We start from the raw sequence: 23,233 nt of genomic DNA, 5'->3' as shown, positions 1-23,233 counted from the left end.
AACTAAATTCCAAGTATTCACAGCTGCCACACTGTAGTGTTGCCTTCTTGATAGGAGAGGGCTGCTGGGGCTTTGGTTTATATTGACCTGGATAAAGCAGTTTATGAAAGAGAGGCTTTTAGGTCTAACTTGTGCTCTGTGTCTCTGTAACTTTGTGCTTGATGGTGGCATACAGGGTTTTTTGAGAGGAGGATTTGATGATTAATATTTCAGTTTCAAAGTGAGTAATATAAAGTGGTATACCACCACCCCACCCCACCCCCTTTCCCCCACACCATGGTTCTTTGTTGAGTGCAGCTTGTCCACATTAGAGAGCTTGGTCCTATTGCTGGATGAAAGAGCACTGCTATCTTTCAAATTGGCAATTTTATACCACTTTCAATCTTCAAAAGCTCTTATTATACAGAAATTCTCTAATAATATTCATCAGACAGCTAGCTTTCCTTTTTTCTTAGTGTACCAGTGGATAATTTTCTAATGATCTTATTTTACTCTTCAGGGAGCAGAGTTTTCTCAGTGTCCCCAAGAGCAAGGGGTGTAAAAGCTGAAACTGTTGCCAGAGTTCAGGAAATGAGTGATTCTGAGGTATAAAGAAGGTGATTTGGAAGAGCGAGGGCTTTTTCATGTCAAGGGGAGCTAGGTGTATGCAGTACTTACTTTCAAAATGCCTGTGTCTGTGTGTGTACTTTATTAGAGTGGGGCTCCAGTTAGAAAAATAAAACGGTTCTTTCCAGTTGAAAAATGAGTGACAGAATATGAAAATAATCTGACTGATTTCAGTTTAAGAAAAATGCACAGGACAAAGCCAGAATATTTGAAAACTAAATCATGTGCAACACGAGTGCATCATGAGCAGTTACCCTGTTTTTTGGCAATGGGGTATGCACAGTTTTCCTTTGAATGCATCCGTGAGTTACAAAGGGTAGAGAGAGTCTCCACGTTGCTGCTGTTTTGTGGGCTGACCGACCTCACAGGTGTGTGTTCTCCAGCCACAGGGTTTCAAGAGCCAAAATGACAAATCTTGTGCCATGTGGATGCCATGGGGTGAAGTACAGCAGAGCAGGCGGTGCTGAAGGGCTGCAGTACAGCGTGTAGCTGCTCTCCAGCTTGGGGTGAAGGTTACTTCTATCAACTCTCTTGGTATAACTTTCTGTTCCAAACTTGGCCACTTGTATCAGTGGGATGGCAGTTTTGGTACGTGTAATTGTGATCTTTAATGAAAAGGAAAGAGAAAAATAGAGATTACACCACTTCCATGGCAGTCAGTGGTAGTTCTGCCATAAAGTGGAGCAGGGAGAGAATAAGGCCATTTGCTCTGGCACATCACTCATATGAGAGACTCTTTTACTTCCAGGGTGGGGATGCTTTGGATGTTTTCCTATTTTATTTTTTTTTTCTTCTTCTCCCCACACTTTGCCACAGCTTCTTAGAGCCACTTAAAGGACGGAACTTGCATGCTCAGAATAAGATACCTGTTTTGTCGATTTGCTTAAAAGTATCATCACCTCCTATTGAAAAAAATACATTCTTCCTTTCCTAGCACCTAAACATTTTGTTTAAATTTTTTTCATAAGTGAAAAATGGAAAGCCTTTCAGTAACTTCCTTCTATAGAGTAGTATTTCATTTTTCGTGCCTTTCTAGTACAGCATCAAACAGGACTTCATTAGTGCTGTTAATGTTCCATATAGCCCACTGATATACCATAGCCACTGGCCAAGCAAAACTTCAATCAGTTTTTCTTCTCTTGTCAGCTTACACCTCTGACTGAGCAGCTGCAAGATGATTCATCGGAGAATGTTTCACCATAGGACAGAAAAATTATTTCTGGCTGCTTTTCCCATACTAATAAGATAATTTCAATTGTAGATACTCTTTCAGCACTTCCTGAGCCATGCTATGCCCATTTGAAAATAGAAATCCTTTTATCCAAATGTCAAGAAAATTTTCCATGAAATCAGTGCTTTGGCTGTGTAAAACACATTTCTGCTGTGTTTTCTTGTTTAACAGAGTTGCTGCAGTTATATTTTGTCCCGTTACAGAGCAAGTCTCTACTAGAATTCATGATCAGCACTAGCTGGGAGATCTAGAACAAAATTCTGTGCATAAGGAACATCTATATTCTGAAACCCACTGGCACGTGCTCTAAAATGTCGTTTGCCTAAAACGTTAGTGGTGAGGAGAATTGTTTTGGATTTCTTTTGTTTTCTGCAAAATCACGTATGGAGTAATGGATTATTCATCTCCAATGCAATGGTTTCAGGCAAACAATCTGTCAAGAATAGGACGTTTCTTAAAGACCAGCAGCGTGCTTCCATCCACACTTGTTATGGTCGGCTTTCTTACATAACTCCACTCAACTTTGCACACAGCCACAAAAAAAGACAGAAGAATGTATTTCATTGTTTATTGACATCTGTAAAAGCGTTTCATCTCAAGTAATATTTCTTGTGATATAGGTTTGTCAGCTAGTTTGCAAATAAATACAGAGAAGCTGCTTTTGTTGTCAGTTTACCAGTACTGACGTGACATTCAAGGCTTGTTTTTCCTGAATAATCAGTAAGGGAGTTGATCAGAATGCATTCAGCCTGTGCCTGCAGTACTGTGCTTATAATTATAAGGCTTACAGATTCACAAATAAATTCTTCTGAAGAGAGGAACACAGGCTTTCTTTAATTCATATCTGTTACTTTGACCTAAATAACACTCTTTTCTCCACCTCATCACCAATAAATACATTCCACTTTACTAAAGAAGAAATATATGCCGTCTGGTGTCTTAATGCATGTTATTAAGAGGCAAGTATAAAGATTCACATTGAGTCCTGATAACAGATTTTCTCTTTCATCCTATGAGATTGCATGCTTCATTGATTCTCTAGGGCTAGTAGTTTTGGCCAAGACCTACAAATTGTCTTCTACTGACCAGAGGATCCCAAGTGTTAGCATGGTTACTTAGATTCTGTTATGCCAGGCAAGCTATGTCCTAGGTGGTATATTCCCTGCACAGTAAGGGAACTTCTAGATTGTAGTCCTTTCTTCTTTTCCTTTCCTTTTTCTTAAGTAATCTGCGGGTATGTGAGTGAATAGCAGTAGATAAGGCACAGGCTGCAAACCAACCTTTCTTCAGTAACATAATTTTCATTGATCTTGCTCTGATCTCTCAAATACCTCTGAGGTCCCACTGGCTCCTGGCTGCTCACAAGGAAAAGGCCAGAGTTTATACCGATTTACAGAGAGAGACACTGAACAGCAGAAGGTTTTAAAGGTTTGGCATTTCTCAGTCCTGCAACAGGACTACTTCGATGATCATCCTGGAGTTCATAGTGGTGTTGAAGATTCTGTGTTTTAAACCAGTAGAGATTTATGGCTTAATTTGTGGTAGACAAAGCGGCAAGAATATGTGCTTGGTGTTTTATTCCAGCAGGAGTACTGGTAATTTTCATCATCATAAATACTGCTAACGTACACCAGGCACACCTGATAAGAGAGACTGTTGGTAGAAAATCAGACTGAGACGTAATAATGAAAATTTCTAATGAAATTTCATCAAGTAACTGTAAAGCATTTAGAAACCAATACACTCATCATGTAGTTGTACGTTTATTCCAAAGAGATTCCAAAGGGATGTTATTTGGCTCGTAAATAAAATACCCAGAGAACATCCCACCTACCTCTTGGCATGTAGAAGAAAAATGCAACTCAAAAACTAATGTGGATGACTGAGTGATACCTTACAGGGCATGCAGCTGTCCCCCACATACCTAATAATTTTCTTTCCTTGAAATGGGGCACAAAGTGTTTCTGATGGATAAGGAAGTCTTAGGTTTTTTAAGTTTTTGTTTGAGTGGATTTCATAGGTGACTAGAGTGAGTTTGTCTTTATCTATGCACAAATTAGTATTCTCAGAAAAGAGATTTGTGACTTTACCACAGCTCACAATTGATTTTCTTAGCCAGTTTACACTGCCTTCTATGAAAATAGATAAATGGGAGCTATCAGGGACTGTGAACACAATTTTGACATGTTTTACATAAATCTTGGTGATCACATCATACCTCACCTTTGTAGCCACATTCCAGAGGATAGTAGATCATCTGCTCAGACTTTTAAGAGTTTGAATCTCTGGTTTGAATTTGGCCAGAATGGCCAGTACATTGAGGATTTAATCATTATTCAAACTCATGGAGGGTGTTTACAGCTTTTTGTTTCTGAAGAAAGTTTGTGCCTTATGTCTCCGTGTCACTTCTGTAGGCATCTTTTGGTCAACTCGCTGCTCAAATACGTATGCTACCTCTAGTATGGTAAAACACAGTGATAATGTGCTACATCTGAGAAGAAAGGACACATTTTTATCTCTGTTGGACTCCATACTGCTGGTATTCCTTAACTGTTAACAACGGTCACATTCTGGGACCTGTTCCTTAATATGGCTTCCTGTGTAACAGAAAGCACTGAAAATGAACATGTCACAAAGTTTTTTGCATCTCTGCTGAGTCCGTGAGTGCAGGTGTCTGCACAACATGCCTTGATGGGTTTTGGATCGAGCGAGTGTGTCCAGAAATCCGCTCTATCATGAGTTGTTACTATAAAGTTTGGTCAGTGGATGTTGTTCTTTAAGAAATCACACATCCCAAAGGAATTATCAGAAGCAGGGCAACATGTGTATTTCATTTTGAGGGTCTAACCATTTATTTGGAGTCCCAGCTGTTTCTTTTGATTGTGAGAGAGGAGACTGCTGTTCATTATGCTGAGTCGGGGTGCTGGTGCAAGTCAACAGGAACTCCACAAAATAGTTAGCTCCCAGAAACAGTCCTTGTTTAATCAGGCAGCCTGCACTCATCAAAGGGTTAACATCTTATTATCTGAACTGGGATCCAATTCCTTTCTTCATACTGTGGGTGACTTAAACAGATGTCAGATTACCTATCATGTGTTGTGACGAAATGAGTTGCTAATATATAAACAGTAAATTGGAGAACCATCACTTTTAGCAGGGCAGCACCATTAGCAAACATACTTTTATGGAAACGATTCAAAAATTTGCCTGTGGATCAATAATTGTTGGTAATCAAAATACTTCAGTGAAACCCAAAAATACCAGAGACCTTGTTCTTTTTTCAGATGAATATAGCAATTTCCTCTGTGTGAATTTTCCCTTTTTTTTTTTTTTGTTCTTGCTAAACAGACATTGATGAATGCTCAGATGGCTTTGTTCAGTGTGACAGCCGTGCTAACTGCATTAACCTGCCTGGTTGGTACCACTGTGAATGCAGAGATGGCTACCATGACAATGGGATGTTTTCACCAAGTGGAGAATCCTGTGAAGGTCAGTATCTGAAAAAAGATGGGGTATGTGTTGTGACTTGCATTACAGTATTGGCTAGTATCTCTGACTGTACTGGTCAAGTATTGTCTTGGGCACTGTATCAATGAAAGTTAAACCTTGACCCCAAGCAATCATAGTCTAAATAAGCATCATAAATAAAGGCAAAAGAAGTGAAGTAGGAGTATTCCTGACATATAGGTGGAGCATTAGTGACCATTTCTATGATTTGCTAAGATAATTTGTGGTCAGGCAAGGCCCTTAAAACACAGTCTCTGGCCCTACATCTGCTCCTCTGCACGGTCCCTGCATAAGTGATTTCCCATGGGCTGATAGCATGCACTGTGATCTGTCACTCCACAGTAATCTGTTTATATGTCAGATTCTTTATATGTAGAAATGGGCTTCAGTCTAGACCTCAGTTCCTCCACTTCATTCCTTGTACACGAGTACAAGTCAAGTACTAGTCTACAATGAAAATGTTTCTCATTGCAATGGGAATTACCCACGCCCTTACCCACACCCAGGTTAATACTGTGGTGCTTCTCCTGTGCTAACTGCTTGTAGAAAGTTGCAGTTGGAAGAACAACTTTACAAACTAGGAAGCTCAGTGGATTTAAGGATGGAGTGAGGTACAGGGGACAGGAGAGTGACAGGGGTTACAGGGACATGGGAGGGTTTTCTTTGTTTAGGAATGACGTTAGAGAGATAAGCAGGTTAGTAAGAAGACAGTTATTTTCACATGCAGGTCTCTTAGTATGGAATATTATTCAGCTCTTAAGTTATTGCATGCTGCTGCTCTTAAATAAGAGAACAAACCCGTCTGTTTTACCATGGACTACTTAAGGCAAAATTAGGAGAACGGAGAATCCTTCTGCCTCTGAGTGCTGAAATATTCAGTGCTCACACAGTGTAAGCTTTCCTACCTTGCTGTTTAAACTCACATCAGTGGGCTGTATTGGTCCCAAAGGGAAGCAATTGAATTAATTTCACTAAGGCAGACACACAGACAGTTCTCCAGGAGCGAGAATGACCTTTTTGGTAGCCCCATCATCAATACTTTATTTCAACACATTTTCACCACAGCTGAAAGCCTGTGTTCCCAGGAGGGATCAGCAATTTGAGTCAGCCACTGCTTTCATAAGTCGAGCTTCCTTTGTCAAGAACTAACTAAATGTCAGTGTTAGCTGGCCAGGTGTTAGTACGTGAAGGTGTAAAGAAGGAGTTATGATACCTCTGATTATAACATCACCCTTCTGTCACTCATGGCACAGGTAATACACTAGCCAGTCATTTATGGAAATAGTCTTAATACCTCATGTTTTATCTGTCAATATAACATTTGTCTCATGGGTTGAGGGTAGTGGTTTGGCACGTGCTATCTCAAGAGATGTAAGTGATACAAAGTGACTGCTGAGAGGTGTGCAAACAAGCAATGATTAAGCAGCAATTTCTAAGCAAATGAAAAGCCGAGGAAAAAGAAATATGGGGATTGCTACATGTATGCAGAAGTGGTAATTATTAGAATGTTTTGACCTTTTCTACAAAGCACCAGCAGCTCTTTATTAAACATACACAGAGGATAACAAGTAATTAGAATTAAATCACAGATGCCAGGAAACTATCTTCATTGCTGATGACCCTAGTCACTAACACTAGAACACTTTCAATTTGATTGATTGCAGCTCCAAATTTTGGAATGTGCAGCAACTTGAGATGGGGAGGAAGGGTAGATATTTGCTTAGTCTGACTACATCACTTTCTGTTGGATTGAAGCCTGTGACACTGTGTGTCAGACAGCAAATAAAAACCTGAAAAAGGTATGAAGAGGCAGCCTACTACACTGCAGCATGGAAAGTTGAACCTCTAGTAACAGAGCACAGTAGTGCAAAAGCAATCTGTTTCTCTGATGTCAGATCTTTCCACCATGAGAGGTTCCCCTACTGGGTTTAAAGACATAAGAAAATGGATTTCTTTTGTCACTTCTTCTGTATCCCCTAGTTAGAGGTGATTAGATTGGGCTGCTGGTGGATGGTCTTTTAGACACTCACTGTAACAGGGGAGCAGCTTCCAGGGTATACTAATCTCAGATTTCAAATCTCATTTCTCCGCTTCCCACCTGCAGCTGCATGCGGTTCTTGCTGCATCTGGGACTGGTGTCCTCTGAAGCTTTCTGGCTTGTGCAAGTGCTGCAGCTTGCAGAGCTGTAGAAGAAACAGCACTGAATCACACCAAAGAGAAAGTGGGCCTGCCTTGATTTCTTTCTTGGGAGAACAAAGAATTTAAACCTCATGGGGATTAGAAAATGTTTTTCGAGGACTTGTCCATTTTGCTTTCTAAGAGGACTACTTCAAAGTAGTGTTTATATAGAGTGCCTAATAGGCTTGTCTTCGCCTCATCTTTTGTAAGTTTTTGTTGCTTTGAAGAAAGTTCCCTCTTTCAGTGGAGAAAACCTTTAAAAGCCAAGGAAGTGTGGGCTCAAATCTTTTCTTTCTTGATTGCTCTATATAGTGTGCCTCAAATCTGTGTCTGTTATCCCCTGAACATGTGCTGATAGTACCACAGAAAGCATTCTGTGATCAGTGTTAGTCAGAAACTTGTTTCCTTCAGCAAAGCTTCCAGTTTTAAAGATTCAGGTGGAAACACTTTTGTTAAGATCACAGAAGCATGGGATCATTTCCTCAAAGACTAACAGAATACTGAAACTGCACCTACCTCTTTTTCAGGAAATAGTCCCTTTAGGACATCGTATTAAAAATTCCTATCTAGGGGTGGACTTCTTGGTAGCATTAGAATTTGTCAGTGCTTGATAATGAAATAATAGTTGCTGAATCACCTGTTTTACACATATATTGACCTTGGCTACTGCTGCTTCTTTGGCACGACTGAGAATATTGAGTATTTTGACTAATGTACTTGAACGCCAAAATACATAATCTCATTTTATTGTACCTGCAGGCAATGGAAGACCTAGAGATTCCTTTGCTCTTGGTTCTCTGCTTTGCATTATACTCCCAGGTAGACCTGTGGTCTCTATAACAATTACCGAGAGAAATGATGGGATATGCAGCTGTAGGGCTTCAACCTCTTGCCAGCACTTGCTGCTTTTCTCTTGGAAATAGAATTATGTTATGCATCATCTTATTTCCAGAAAAGTGGTGAAAGAGCAGCTGCTTAGTCTTTGAGAACTGCATGGGTTTGGAAAGTCTTACTTTTTATATACGTAAATGTAGCATTCAGCATCGTATATTACCTGGTACCTTTCTCTTTGCCCCCCTACAGCTTTTCTTTACTTTCTTTACACAGTCTTACTGGTGCTCTGAAGATGGGCTGTCATGTACCATTTCATAAAAGAGAGTTGGCTAAAATAGTACATATTGAAGCCTCAGTGTTCATTGCATTAAAAAAAGGAACCACTGAGGACAAAATCCTAAAATAAGGGCATTCAGGCCCAGTTAATATTTGTTCTGCAGTTCTGTGTAAGATCCTGATTCCATTGAATTTGTTCCCCGCAATGTCTAAAAGCTTTTCATTTCAGTTGAAGGGAGAAACTGTGGTGGTTTGTGCCAGAAAAGCGTGGGTTATACCTCATCAGTCGTTGGACATTTTGCATACCTCAACATCCAAAGGATATCTCACCTAATTACTGCAGCCCCTTAGGACTTAGCAAGCGTATCTGGCAGATACCAGCTGTTGTTACAGCATATGAGATCAACATACCTTCACTCTCAGCAGGTACCACATTCTTTAAATGAGACAGGTACAAATGGAAGGACTGGAAAGCATCGATCCAGAATGCCCAATTCAAAAAGGATCCTTTTGGTTGCAAGGGAACTCAGAATTTAGGATTGTTATTCTGAAGTGTTGTGTTATATTATTCTTCTACTTCTGTTGTCCTGCTTGCAGAACTAAAATCCCTTCCTTCTCCATGTGATGGAGCAGGCTGCCTGACAACACAGAAGGCTAGGGCTCTAGCTGAACAATATTTTCCACAACCCAGGATAATGAGTGATAGAGGCATATTAAAAGCCTCAGGATGCTCCCCAGCCTTAATGAATGTACAGAGCCCAAAATGGTCGCTTTGGCATCCATGTCTCTTGATCTGGAAGGCAGAGGGATTGTCATTGTCATGATGTTTGAATATCTCACAGTACATCCATTTTTTTTAACTAGTACATGAAATTTCTTGTAGTTGAAAAACCACTGTCAGTTCAGAGTGCTACACTTAGATCTTTCTACAGTGTTGGTAATGGTTAACAGAAGCTTTGTTACTGATAGCACTTAAGGAGACAGGAAAATCTTACTAGCACTCACAAAGCTCCATCGAAATCCTTTTGCCTTTATTCATGATCATAAAGGGTCAACAAATACAGTGATTGTTTTTCCATCCATCCCAAACAGAGCTGTAGGCACTAAAACTTCTTTAATGAGTTTGGAAACCTAACTTAAGCGTTACCAAACAGAAGGCAGATACGGAGACACATTAGAATTTAAATATTCTGGAGTGTGGGCAGAGTGCATCATTGACAGAGTTTCTCATCTTTTATAAAAGGACTAATAAAACAGAGGCTTAACCACTACATTTTATGGCAGTAATTTAAACACATTTACTGTATCAGGAAAGAACATTTCTGTGAAGCTGGTGTTACCAGCATCTGAAGTTTCAGCTCTTCACCTTCCACATCTGCTAAGCACTCTGACAGCTGGCCCCCATGAAGTCACAAGTAAATTATTCACAATTCACTTGCGCTTTGAAGAATGATTGCATCAGTCAATAGATCTACTTAGGACAGAGAGGTGCAGAAACTAAACTTTCTGCTCAGCAGAGCTTGGGCTCCCTATCAAATGCACTCCATCCTGTTTTGCCTGAAGCAAGGAGTAGTCAGGTATCCTCATGCTGTCACCTTGCTGAGCTAATGCTACTCCCCAGAGCTGAAGTAACAGAAACTTCAGTTGTTGCAGAGCAAAGAAACTATCCACCATCCCAACCCCTTTCTTCCAACAGCAAATTTCTCAAGTTCATCTTTTCTTTACATAGGTGACACTCTAGCTGCTGTCACAATGATTCCTTTAGGAAACCGTGTCTGGGGAGACCTTTTTTGGTGAACACCCCACACGTCAGGCTGGATAGCTCACTGGAGGAGGGGAAGTTGCACCTTTCCATCAGCTATACCAGAATGCATCTCTGAGCCCTTTGTCACTACCTAGCAGGGTGTACACAACTTATTTTCTAACTGTGCCTTGTTCGTGTTTCCTGTGAGTTTATTGCGAGTTTTCTCATCTGTTGGTATCAATACTGTAATTGTGCTTTTTTTCCCAAAATATTATTGAGCTGTCGTTATTTAGAGCTATCCACAGTAGCTCCAATATCTCTCTCCAGAACAGATCTAAAAGACTGATTTGATTTTTGAATGGGTATTTCCCCATGTGCATCACAACTGAATCTCTTCTGACATTCTAGTTTACCCAGCCGATGTCATTAAATACTTCCATATTCCACTCTCAGTTTTTTGGTTTTAATATTTTATTATCAACAGCCTTTTTCATCTTCCTGTTCATTCATTCCCCCAGATGACTACTGAGATTGGGCAGCACACATGCTGGCACAGATTTGTAGGGAACTTCCCTGGGATAACTCTACTTTACAACAACCTGACCATTTATTCCTGCGTTTTATGACTTACTAATTAGCCCACTATTAATCTGTGAGTCACTGACCTCTTTTATTCCATGGCAGATGGTTCCTTTAAGAGCGTGTATTATGCAAGAGAGGTCATGAAAAGTTTTCAAATAAAAGTAGTGCATTATATGAAATGTATCCCCCCTTTAAAGAATTTTCATTAGCATAGTATATGTTTACTCTGAATCTACAGTACTCTGATACTACAGTAACTTTAAACAATCTTCTTTCTAACTGAAAACATTTTATCCTTTTGGACTCTAGTTGTAATTAATCTTTAAAACTTCATTGTTTTAACATCTATTCCTCCTTTGAAAATAAAAGCGGTACCACAGAGATTTTTTTTTTTTGCAGCCTTTTAAATTCTTTTAAGGATGTTGAACTTGCATACACTGTGGTCACTGATGGTCACCAATGCAGAGTAGTTGCTCAGTAGAAGCATTTTGAATCAGAGCCTACACACTGCTTAGGGCTAAGTCAAATGGTGCATTTGAGATTCTTTGACTATCTGTTCCAAGAAACACTCAGTAAATCTGTTAAATACAGCCTTGGGTCACAATCTGATGAGGAAATTGAAATTCCTGTATTTCTGGAGTTTTCTTCCCTTGCAGTCTCTCAAATATTACAAATGGAGTTTAGTCATTCCAGGTAGTGTCACCATTTTGTATAGCTTTAGCCTAGTATTTTTTCCTGTGTAGGCATGAAATTACTTGTGATACAATTAACTCCTAGTTTCCTTTAACTTGTATCACTACTTCTTCATTCATCCTACTCTTTTGTCATTGGAATATTAAGTTCTATGCAGGGATGATGGTAAGAAAATGAAAATCCTTAAAAATGTGCCAGATCAAAGATCCTGCTATTTTTAGTATATAGTAGATAAATAAGAACTGGTCCTCAATTTACCACTAGATAACTAGTTACATTTTGTTCCTTTTTTTTTTTTTTTTTTTCTGAGGCAAACCTCCAAGGCTTTTGAGAGTTTGGTGTTCTAATGTCATAACGTTCAAGCTGCTTGATTCCTAAGCAGTGTGTTATAAATAGCCTGAAGTGAATTATTGGTTGTTAGGTTTGGGTTTTTAAGAAAAAAAAATATTGGTGAGATAACAAAATGCCTCTGGGGCTGGATATACTGGAAATATGCAACTTGTAACCACCCTTCTCCCATTTTTAGACACAAAAGATACAGGGGCCAGTGTACCCTGTCCATATGGTTATGGAAATTGGAGAGCTGGTTATGGCTGTAAACAAAATGTCAGTAACATAATTCACTAGCCATTATAAATCCAAAGTAAAAAAGCTGAATGAAGTTTTGCTTGATATGAATTATTTGTGTGTAGGTTCTGTGCAGATAATGCCTGGTTTGATGTGGATGAATAATGCAGATGAGAATTTCATGCATGCAAAGTCTGTGATTCTCTTGCTGTGTTATAAACACACTGCTGTTTCTGATTAGGTTAGAATCAAAACCTAAATAGCCTCTGCATTGACCAGGGATATTTAAATTGCCCTATCCAGAATATTTATTTTCATGAATGAAAGAACTGGAAAAAACAAGCTTGGGATTTTTCATAAATTCTCAATGTCGAATAAGCTTGGCTTAATACCAGAGTCAATGATGAAACCTCAATTGTTTTCAGTAACTGTGCACTAACCATTGCCATGTTGAAAAGCAAACCCCAGAAGCCTTTTCCTCATGGGAAAATTGTGAAATACACTTGTACGTAAGTGCCAAAATCAGCCTTAGTGTTTATAGGGTCACCATTTGTTGTTTAAAGGAAACTGTGCTTATTTACATGACAGCTGAACTTCGTCCAAGTGTCTCATTAAATATGTCTGCTTTCAGTTAAGTGGCCAGGTTGTTGAGAAGTGATATTTTTCATTTATGACACTAACTACGTGAAAGCTTTGTACAAAACAATGTTTTAAACAAATGAACGCAAGTGTTGGAAAGTCATATATTAAAAGTTGCTCCAATGATAAAGAGAATCCTGCTGTTAACCATTATATTTAAATAGGATTTGTGTTTGTTCTCTTTATTGCATAACTTAGAACCAGTTAGACTGAGTATATAGAGATCTTAGTTTTGAATTGCTGGATTGTGTTACTTTCAGTATGGATTTAAGAGAAAATAAAGGACGGAGAGAGGCTTTTCCTTCCCTCTGCTCTGCCCAGGGCAGCATCCCTGAAATCGCTCCTGTTAGCTACTTGTCTGAGACTTTCAATGCTGGAGATTGCACAGCCTCTGCATGGCCGTCTGTTCCACTAACTGTGTATCACCCTTACTCCTTGGGTGGGTTTCTCCATCTGACATGCCTGTGATGTTTTGGCTGCTGAGGGCCATGCGAACAGCCACACTAAATTAGGTTCATGATCCCATGATCCTATCTTCTGCCTTATTGCAACAGTGGCTGACTCCAGATGCTTCAGAAGATAGCGAAATAGATGATGATGGAGGTCTGAGATGATTTGCCTGTTCTGGATTATCTGATACATAAATAAGGGCACCATAGACCCAAATGCACAAAATGTGATCTCTCTTTCCAAATCTCTTAGCACCAAAAATTGAATTTGAGCAGCCTGATCTGGTGGAAGATACTTCTGCCCATGGCAGGGGGTTCGAAACTCGATGATCTTCAAGGTCCCTTCTAACCTAAACCATTTTATGAATTTATGAATATTCTTGCTAGCTTTATAAACTTAGGGCTACGCTTTTTTTTTTCCCTTTTACCAATCCGTGGCAGCAAGTGTCATAGTTTGTTTATGCATTATAAAAAATTATTTCTCTTTACCAGACTTAAATTTCTTGTCTTCGTTTCATCTCCCCAGTTTCATGTGTTTGTTAGGCGATATGGGGAACAAAAGCTCTCAAGATATCTTCTCTGGAGAATTCTTTTTCTTTTTTTTTTTTTTTTTTTTTTGTTATGTCCTTTCTTGCTGATGTTCTTTTGGAGATGACCAATCTGTTTCTTCTCAGTTCCTCTCAAATGACATTTTCCTCATCCTTCCCATAAGCCCTAGTAATTTGGCAATAATTTTTTTTTTTGATGGTGCCGCTGTTATTGCACACAGTATTTGAAAGAAACCCACAATGCTGCTTATTTATACAATGAAATTCTAATAATTTCCCTGCTGTTTTTCATCCCAATTAATATTCATGTTAACAACTTGTTTACTTTTTTTTTTTTATTGACTGCAGCCACACTCGGAATTGAAATTATAATTGAGTTATTTATCTTTATACTGATTGTGCTTGAGGTGAATTGGAGGTTTCATTTCAATTGTTGAACCCAAAGCTGAGTGTTTTGTTAAGTTTTCGTGCTGATGGTGAAAGACACATTCATGTCCGTATTGCTTATTTTGTCTTGTACTGGTTGAACTGTTAAATATCACAGTGCAACTTTTAAATGAACTCGGATTAAGAACTTGGGCCAGACTGTTGTGACATTGTATGTAGAATTGAACTCAGTGTACACTTGCCATAGATCTAGTCTTTACTCTTCTAGTGTTTTACATGTTTTATCGCATAGAGTTGTTTACTTCATCCCCTCTCAAAGCTTTTTTCCCAGATAACTTTTCTCCATGTGGACAGCTGGAAAAGCTAAATAAAGACTATTGAAGGAGAAGGCAGTGCTAGCTGCTAGTTTGCCCTTGCAAAATAATTTTATGTACCTTGATGAAGTAGGCGTTCAAAGGTACTCTTGAATTCTATTAGATAGGATTGTTTTGAACTCATTTACCTTTAGTCACTGGAGACATTACTTTCTTCATTTTCTATGCTAGACGCAGGGGCTATAGATGTCACTGCAACTTGAATAATTAAAATATTCTAGTTTGCACACCCTAATAAATGATGCGACTTCAAGCATGGTGTGCTTGCTTAAGTGAGCTTACAGGTCAGACATCACCTTTTCCATTAACTTCTCAGCAAATGAATTCTAATGTGCTAGACAGAGCCAGCAAAAAGTTTTAAAAACAAGATTCTGCAGCTTTTCTTGTTTGACTGCACATCTCATGAACAGTCGTCACAAACTAATGCTCATGAAGGAGCTGAGAATTATTTTTGTTCTTATGTTTCCCATGATTTCTTCATTCTAACTACCTTACTCAATACCATTCATTTAAGAAGATGTATAGAAAAACTCAAAATACCATGTTTTAAAAGCTGATGTGATGTGATTTGAAAAATTTTTTTTTTGTAAGTTACTTCTCCCCATTCTGGTGAAGTGCAAATTAATTTTCAGCTGAAGGCTTTAATGGCCAACAATCATTTATATTGACTGCCACAAGGACATTTTTGTTAATTGAATATGGTCTAAAAGCATTATATGGCATGTTTTTGCAGACATTGATGAATGTGGAACTGGGAGGCATAGCTGCGCCAATGATACTGTTTGCTTTAACCTGGATGGTGGGTATGACTGTCGATGTCCCCATGGCAAGAATTGCACAGGAGACTGTATCCACGAAGACAAAATCAAGCACAATGGTCAGATTTGGGTGCTGGAGAACGACAGATGCTCTGTCTGCTCGTGCCAGGTCAGTGGAAATAGAATGAGCTGCTTCTGCAAAGTGGTGGTAGGGATGATCAGTGTCATGATTCAAGTGAAATTCCTGTTTTAACTGCCTTCTCAGGTGTGCGTGTGGTGCTACAGAAAAATGGAATTGTATACTATATATGGTTTTGGGGTGAGCTTCTCTCTCCAATCTGCATGAGCAGAACTTCCACAGGAGGGTTATTATATGATGGTGGGAGAAGGACTGTAGTGCTATTTTCATAGCAGAGATGCCTCCTGTGATTTCTGGGTGGGAGTAACGGTATTTTCATGCAAAGAAACTGTCTAGACACATACTGGCATTGGTGACTGACGCCAGTATCTCTAGCAGATGGCTATAAATAGAAGTAGGGAGTGTATCTGCAGAGTAACTCAACTTAGCTTTCTCAAATGTTAGCAGTGGGAACCTTGATCCCAAGCTAAACGCTGTCAGAGAAGAAAGGCCCAGTTACTGCTGACAAAGTCCTGAGCATTTCAGCAACTCAAGTTTCATGAATTTAATTTCAGATTACCTATCATATCCTTTATGTGAATAATTTTTACTTTTTACAAGAGCTTGTGGTGATAGGACAAGGGGTAATGGGTACAAATTGAAATCAGGGAGGTTTAGATTAGATATCAGGAAGAAATTCTTCACAGAGAGGGTGGTGAGGCACTGGAACAGGTTGCCCAGAGATGTTGTGGATGCCCCATCCCTGGATGTCTTCAAGGCCAGGCTGGATGAGGCTTTGAGCAACCTGGTCTAGTGGAAGGGGTCCCTGCCCATGGCAGGGGGGGTGGAACTAGATGATCTTTTAGGTCCCTTCCAACCCTAACCATTCTATGATTCTATAATTACAGAAGAGAGGGACTGATCTGGAAGTGTAAAGCATGACTTGACTAGCATCCGTATGAGAATGACACAAACCTTGTGCAGTCCATTGTAATTTGACCCTTGGGCAAGAAACCCTTGGGTTTCATCAACTTAGGTGAGAGCTATCTGAAGAGTGGTTGTACGAAGGATGTATATAAGACAACGGGGGCTTTTTGGTGGTTACTGGGTGTGTATTGTGGTTTCTGCCTCTGTTTGAGCTGTATTTTGATGAAGATATCATACAGTGGAAAAACTTACGAACTGCTAGTGACTTAGAGTCATGCCAAAAAATCAAATTTTGGTACAAGTACTGCTGGAGTTTGTCACATTTCTGCCATTGCTCTATGCCTGTCTTCTAACAACAGAGTGGATTTGTGATGTGCCGGCGAATGGTCTGTGACTGTGAAAATCCCACTGTTGACCTGTTTTGCTGTCCTGAATGTGACCCAAGGCTCAGCAGTCAGTGTTTACATCAAAGCGGGGAACTTTCCTACAACAGCGGTGACTCCTGGATACAGAACTGTCAGCAGTGTCGCTGCCTGGTAAGGCTTCTGATCACAGCAGCAGAGGCAGGAGGGGAAAAGGATATGAGATATTCTGTTCTGTGAAGAGTTAATTTTCATGCATTAGCATCCATTTCCTCTGGAGTATGTGTATAATTGAAATCTGGTTTTCATGGATATTTGTCAGTATCGTCAAGTTCCAGTCAAAAATGCTTTTTGACACAATAGACATAATATAAATTATTTAATCATGAAGATTGTTTTAGCATAGAGTGGAGGTCATTTGGATATGACACCTACACAACAACACTCGTGTTTACTCATTCAAAGACTGATGGAGCAGTATAAGGAAATTCTATGTCTTTATTATCATGGTTGATAATCTCAAAGATGCCAGTACACTAAGATTTGTTTATTCATTTAGACATTCTGGGTAACAGAAAAAATAGTAAGACTTGGTGCATTTTTCAAAATAGTGAAATGGGGTTTGAAAAAAAAAAATCTCTTCAAGCTTGTAATCTTTTTCCTAGGCATGTATTTCTGAGTCGGAGAAAATGCTATTCTGCATAATGCCGCTGAGGAAGTTTCAGTGACAGAAAAAATCCCAAGATAAAAACAACCAGCTTTTATCACAGGGTATCTCCAAATGTAAAGCCTAGTCCATGTAGCAGCTTTCCCTTGTCAGAGTATCATGAATAACAGCCAGAAACCTATTTCTGTAGACACTGTACTTTCAGTGTTATTACAGCTAAAATCCAGTGAAATAGATTCCCAGGTGCTTCTTTAAATGTCTTAAACCCCAAACAGAACAACCTACAGTTTGGGATCTCAATAGAAGTCTCTTTTCTCAAGGTGCTACTTCTGTAACTAAAGCCTGCTTTCTTTCAGCTGTCAGGGATTTTTTTTGGGTGATGGCTTATTGTCTACTCCTCATACTGTCCATCACCATAGAAAATAAATTGAAGTATCAAGACCAGTGACTGGTTTTAAGATTGCTTTCAATCTTACCATCATGTGGTTCAAAAAGAGCCGAAGTGACCCAGATGAGAATTTTGTAAAAGAGTAACTTCACAATACTTTTTGCAACAGGAGGAGTAAATTTTCAGCTATGGAAAACCCTTGGGAATTTTTTTTTTTCCACCTTTTGCTTTGGAGATGTTGAGCTCATCACTCTCAAAGCCTCAGATACAGTTTTTGTGAATAAACTTCTTCTCTGGGAACAAGTGCTATTCCCTTTGACCCCCATAAATCCAGACCACTCGATCTATGCTCAGATGAGCTGAATAATTTGAAGGTCAAAGTTGGACCTGCTCCAAAAGAAATACACATTAATGACTTCTGTGAAATCTTTCTTTGACCAATAGACCTAAAACTTTGGCCCCTGTCCAGAGTTGAAGGGAAGCTGACCCAAGCTTCTAGTAACTGACATGAATAATTAGACATCTTCAGATTTGTGCGCAGGCATGCAGTAACTCCCTCTAAGAATATTCTGCCCCAATGCAAGTTTCTTTTTTTGACCTTCTCATAACCTGACTGTACTGAATTCATCATGCAGAAAGTGTGATTACATTTGGAAGTTCAGGTATCCTGATCGTAAATGGATGTTAAGTGGCTGAAAACACGCTGGTGGTCCCTGCTGCATTGGCTGCTGGTAGTTTGACACCCTTAGTCCAGCCAAAGCATTTGTAACCACGGTAAATAGAAACTCCAACCCATCCAGAGCTGAATTCAAGGGCTTTCTGTGGCAATCCAACAGTCTGAATAGAAGTAAGAACTGGGTGAAACCAGAGATTTTGAAGCACTTTTGCAGTACAGCCCAGTTATGGCTTCTGTCACTTGCAGAAGTAGGACTTTATAAGGACATCCATATTCTGTATTGCGTCATGTTTATGGACAATTTTCAGCTGCAGCTTGATGCAGAGTGTGTTGAAATAAGTTAAATCTAATACAATTCCTGAATAGCATGCACAAAAAAACTTGCTGTTCTCCCACAGGCAGTGAATGTCAGCATTCCCTGCACTGACTTCTGAATAGGACCAGATGGATAAAACTAGCCAGCTAAGAAATGTACTGCTGAGTCAGAGAAATGGGTAATGAGGGAAAATAAGGGCTAATAATCTTCTCTTGTTCTTGTCATACTTGTAAACAGCAAGGCGAAGTTGACTGCTGGCCCTTGCCATGCCCGGAGGTGGACTGTGAATTCAGCGTCCTCCCGGAGAATGAGTGCTGCCCACGCTGTGTCACCGACCCCTGCCAAGCGGACACCGTTCGCAATGACATCACTAAAACCTGCCTGGATGAAACCAATGTTGTTCGCTTCACTGGATCTTCTTGGATTAAGCATGGCACAGAGTGCACCCTCTGCCAGTGCAAGGTAAAGAGCATGAAAATTAAGCTGAGATGCTTCTTTCCCAGCTCGTTCTGTGCAATATATATATTAATGTACTGGGTCCTGTCAGTGGACAGTTGGTGTCTACACTTGTTTTACATCAGCGGAGATAAAAGTAGAAGAGTTCCTCTTAGTTAACTTTACTCTTGCATGTTCTAGAAGGATGGTTTAATGTGCTAGCAGGGCAGAAACAGGACAAGAGCCCGTGGTGCAGTGTACTGTGCACGTGGTAGTGGGCTTTGCTTTTTCACCAGGATAACTCAATCCAAGTTTGAGCACAGTTCTTACTATACAGCTCCATGCTACCTTGGAAGCATATGCAGTAACGGATAGGTATGTGAGACTAGACTTCACAAGAAATTTGTTCTGTGTGATACTATAGTGTTATCAAAACTGAATTGCTTTTTCTGAATAATAATGGTTTTGAGAATTAAAGGACCAGTTACAGGGTTACGTAGCTTTCTTGCTTTAAAATTAATACTAGAATCAACATGATGTTTAGTACATTTAATAGTTTTTGTAGTCAGAGCAATTCATTGTCTGAGAAGAAAAATTAATGGCTGTGGGCTTATGTGAGTTCTGACATCTCTCATTCCATTCAAAATAAGCCTGTATAGTGAATTGTATTTTCCATCATCCAGTACTGAAGAATGACAGAATGTTTCTGTAGTAGCCAAGGAGAGAAAGACAGCAGGATTCATCTAGAGATCTTTGATTATTTCTAAAATTCTCAGTAGATTTTGATGTTTATCCTGTGACCTTCCCACAGAAGGTACTTCCCAAACTCCAGTACATGGTACAATAAGCTAGTCTGAAAAGGTGCTCATAAAAAATAATCTAACTTCAACACCTCCTTCTGAGAGAGATGGGGAGTAACCGATCATGTAGCAGAAGCTGACAAGCACCACCTTCCTCCTCCATTTTGCTTGACACAATACTGTGTGCAACAGCAGTTGCTGCTCTCGAGGCATAGTCATTTTATGAGGGAAGTGGTATGTGCCAAGTAAGCATAGGCATTTGTCTGGATGTCAGAACGGGTTGGTGGTTAGAAGAAAATGATGTGACCTGACAGAGTGGCTAGTGGTTAGAAAGCCAGCTGCTGACCAGAGGATGTTGGATCAGGCTTACATGCAGAAATCCATACTTTTGGGGTCCGTAGCTGGTGGCATACACCAATTCCAATGCTGTAAGTTACTTTTTGCTTGGGCAAGTTGCTGGGGTTTTTCTGCCTCGGTTTCCTCATCTGTAAACCAGGTAGTTCTGTGTGATTCTTCTCTAAACCACTTTCGAGATTCGGTGACAGGAAATGTGTTTTCATCATTGTGCTGCTGATCAATAGTAATGCAGAAGCCATGTATCAGTTCCGCTCATGTCCTCCTGTGTGCTGCTCCCATCTGCCCTTTTCTCTTAAACGAAGCATGAACCTTAAGCATTGACTAATTTGTATTCAGTGTAAACACACACATAAACTATTAAAATCCCCTGCTGCATTGTGAACATATATAAGATTAAAACAGATACTCTGCCAAATCCCACAGATTGAATACAGCTCGGGTTTGAATCTGCGTAACAGCGAAGATGTACCGCTTTGTCCCTCAGAAAGCCAAATCTCACTCAATTCTCTTTACAGAGTGGTTTTCTTTCTGAAACACGCTATCTGCTCATATTGGCAGTATTTTAATATTGTGGTTCTGCATGCAAGCAACCCGCTCCCTCCAGACCAGGTTAATGCTGTGTCCAATTTGTGTAGTTCTCCATCTCATTTGTCCTGTGTCAGCTTGCGCTTTTCTTGCAGAGCATCACATGGAAGGTCAAATCTCCAGTCTAAGCCTCTCTAAGCAAGCTATAGCAAAATAGGTTTACACAAATCCTTTAAGAATTCAGAAACCTGGGCATCAGCTAAAGCTGACTTAGCCACAAAACCATTTCAAATCACAAGTAAAGAAGGTGGGCAGTAGAATTGTCTATCCTCCTGTAACAGAAGGAATGAAAGAAAATGTTTGAATGATTGAGACCTTGGTCTTTAATCATTCCTGGCAGTTTGGTTTACTGAATGTACTTGGAGTAATTTAAAAACAATATACTCCTTTAATTTGCATTGTAAGAATCAGACTTAAGAAGTATTAGAGATACAGAAAACAATTTCTCCAGTACTTTAATAATGTCCATAGGCAATCTGTTCCCTTAATTGCTAATATTCTCAGAAGAATGTTGGGACTATCAGGAAAAACTTTATGGATTAATATTTACTGGGGTTGCAGCCAGGATGTATTAACTTGAAGCATTCAGGGCTAAATAAAACCCAGAGTCCCTTATGCCTGATCTGAATAAAACTCCCAAGCGCCCTGTCTTGTTCAACAGCTTTGTGTTCTTGAGCAGATGCCTGATACCTTTATGTCCGAAGCATTTCTTCCACTGATCCCAGCTTGTTTCAGTTTGGCTGTTGTAGCTCTGGGATACAGACCAGAGCAAAGAAAGCAATTAGAGGAATCATAATAGCCCATTCCCTTGGGCAAGGGAAGGGCATGATAATAATGCCATGAATCAAAATTCATTTTTGATACGCTCAAAACCTGTACATGTCTTCTGTTTTACAAATTTGTACATTCAGATCTGACTTTGCAAATGGCTGAGCTTGTTAAATTGACTTGGTTTGTACAAAGTGATAATTGTTTCAATTCTTTCTGTTTTTCCTTTCTTTAGAATGGCCACGTCTGTTGCTCAGTGGACCCACAGTGCCTTCAGGAACTGTGACACCAACAACCATCTCTCACAAACAGTTTCTGGTTAAAGAATTTTCCTTCACAAAAAAAAAAATTAAAAAATACCTTTAGACCAAAAATTGTACAAAATTAAAATTAGATTGGTTTTGTCTATCTAAAAAGTGCAGATACATGATGAACTCAGTTACCCAAATCAGAGTGAAAACTTTGTACTCAAAACAAGCTCAGAGGTGTGAACCTTTGTGTGAGGTTAGGCCCAAATCTACTGGGTATTCGTCTATCTGACGTAATGATGGAGAATATTTAGGTTAGTGTTAAGTGGCACATTCTAATGCTGTGCATAATGATGTCAAGATCCAAAATCAACTAGGAGCTCTTAGAGGGTCTTCCGAAGCTTTGAGAGTTCAGCACTTGACCAGATTCAGATTTTTACCTTACCATATTTCAATCTGCACAAATATGTTTGATTGCTCACTGCAGAATTTAGCAGATGTTTGAGTAAAAGGATGAAGCCTTCAGGAATAATGAATCTAGCAGCTAAGATGTGATATGTACAGTATGTGCGCTGAAAAAAAAAAAGATAGAAGTTATTGTAAAACAAAAAAAAAAATTAAAAAAAGCTAAAAAGAAAAAACGTGATGCACAGGCATGGCTTCTTAATGTTTTCTGATGGGAAAAGTCATCAATATTTCCTTGTTTTACTGCACTTACTATTATTTCTTGATTGAATTTGTTCAGTATAAGCTCGTTATTGTGCAAATTTAAATAAATATTTCTCTTACCTTAAGTTTCTGTTTGTGCTGTCTTTCCTTTTCAGGGATGTCATTTTCATGCATGTCATTAGTGTTCCATCTTTGCCAGCATGTCTGGGCAGCTGGGCCATGCAGGGCTAGCTTCGCTACATATGGGAGCTTCTTCCTGGCACAACTTTATGCCTATCATCTCTTGTCTTTGTTATTCTTCTGGGAATAAATAAATAACCTTCATCGATCTGAGTCATTACAGTGGATTGAACAGAAATTGCATGTGCCTAAAGATCAGATCCTACGGGCCAGCAGGATGCTGTCACCCAGGGTGGGTGCAGACCATTTGCCTGTGACTTGCATCTGTTCAGATTTACAGGGGATCTTCTCCAGATTCCTCCTCTCTCCAGCTGCCCTGGTTTGGTTTGTTTTTCTATAAGTTCCACAGCTGTTTTAGTTGTTT

General features: G+C 39.5%; 1 protein-coding gene across 1 annotated transcript in view; it reads left to right on the top strand.

The window, feature by feature from the left end:
* Nucleotides 1-22,814, top strand: part of LOC104515952 (protein NEL) — a gene marked incomplete at its 5' end in the record, with an annotated part of 50,463 nt that extends 27,649 nt beyond the window's left edge. Inside the window, 5 exons of the mRNA XM_010160128.1 lie at nt 5,186-5,326; nt 15,349-15,542; nt 16,778-16,954; nt 19,065-19,289; nt 22,008-22,814. Of these exons, the coding sequence (XP_010158430.1) occupies nt 5,186-5,326; nt 15,349-15,542; nt 16,778-16,954; nt 19,065-19,289; nt 22,008-22,058 (788 nt within the window). The remainder of the gene's footprint in view (nt 1-5,185; nt 5,327-15,348; nt 15,543-16,777; nt 16,955-19,064; nt 19,290-22,007) is intronic.
* Between the last annotated feature and the right edge of the window lie 419 nt (nt 22,815-23,233).

The sequence above is a fragment of the Eurypyga helias genome, unplaced genomic scaffold (genome assembly GCF_000690775.1).
Source record: "Eurypyga helias isolate BGI_N326 unplaced genomic scaffold, ASM69077v1 scaffold5521, whole genome shotgun sequence".
NCBI lineage: Eukaryota > Metazoa > Chordata > Aves > Eurypygiformes > Eurypygidae > Eurypyga > Eurypyga helias.
Note: the sequence above shows the minus strand (reverse complement) of the source record. Positions and strands in the feature narration are given on the sequence as shown.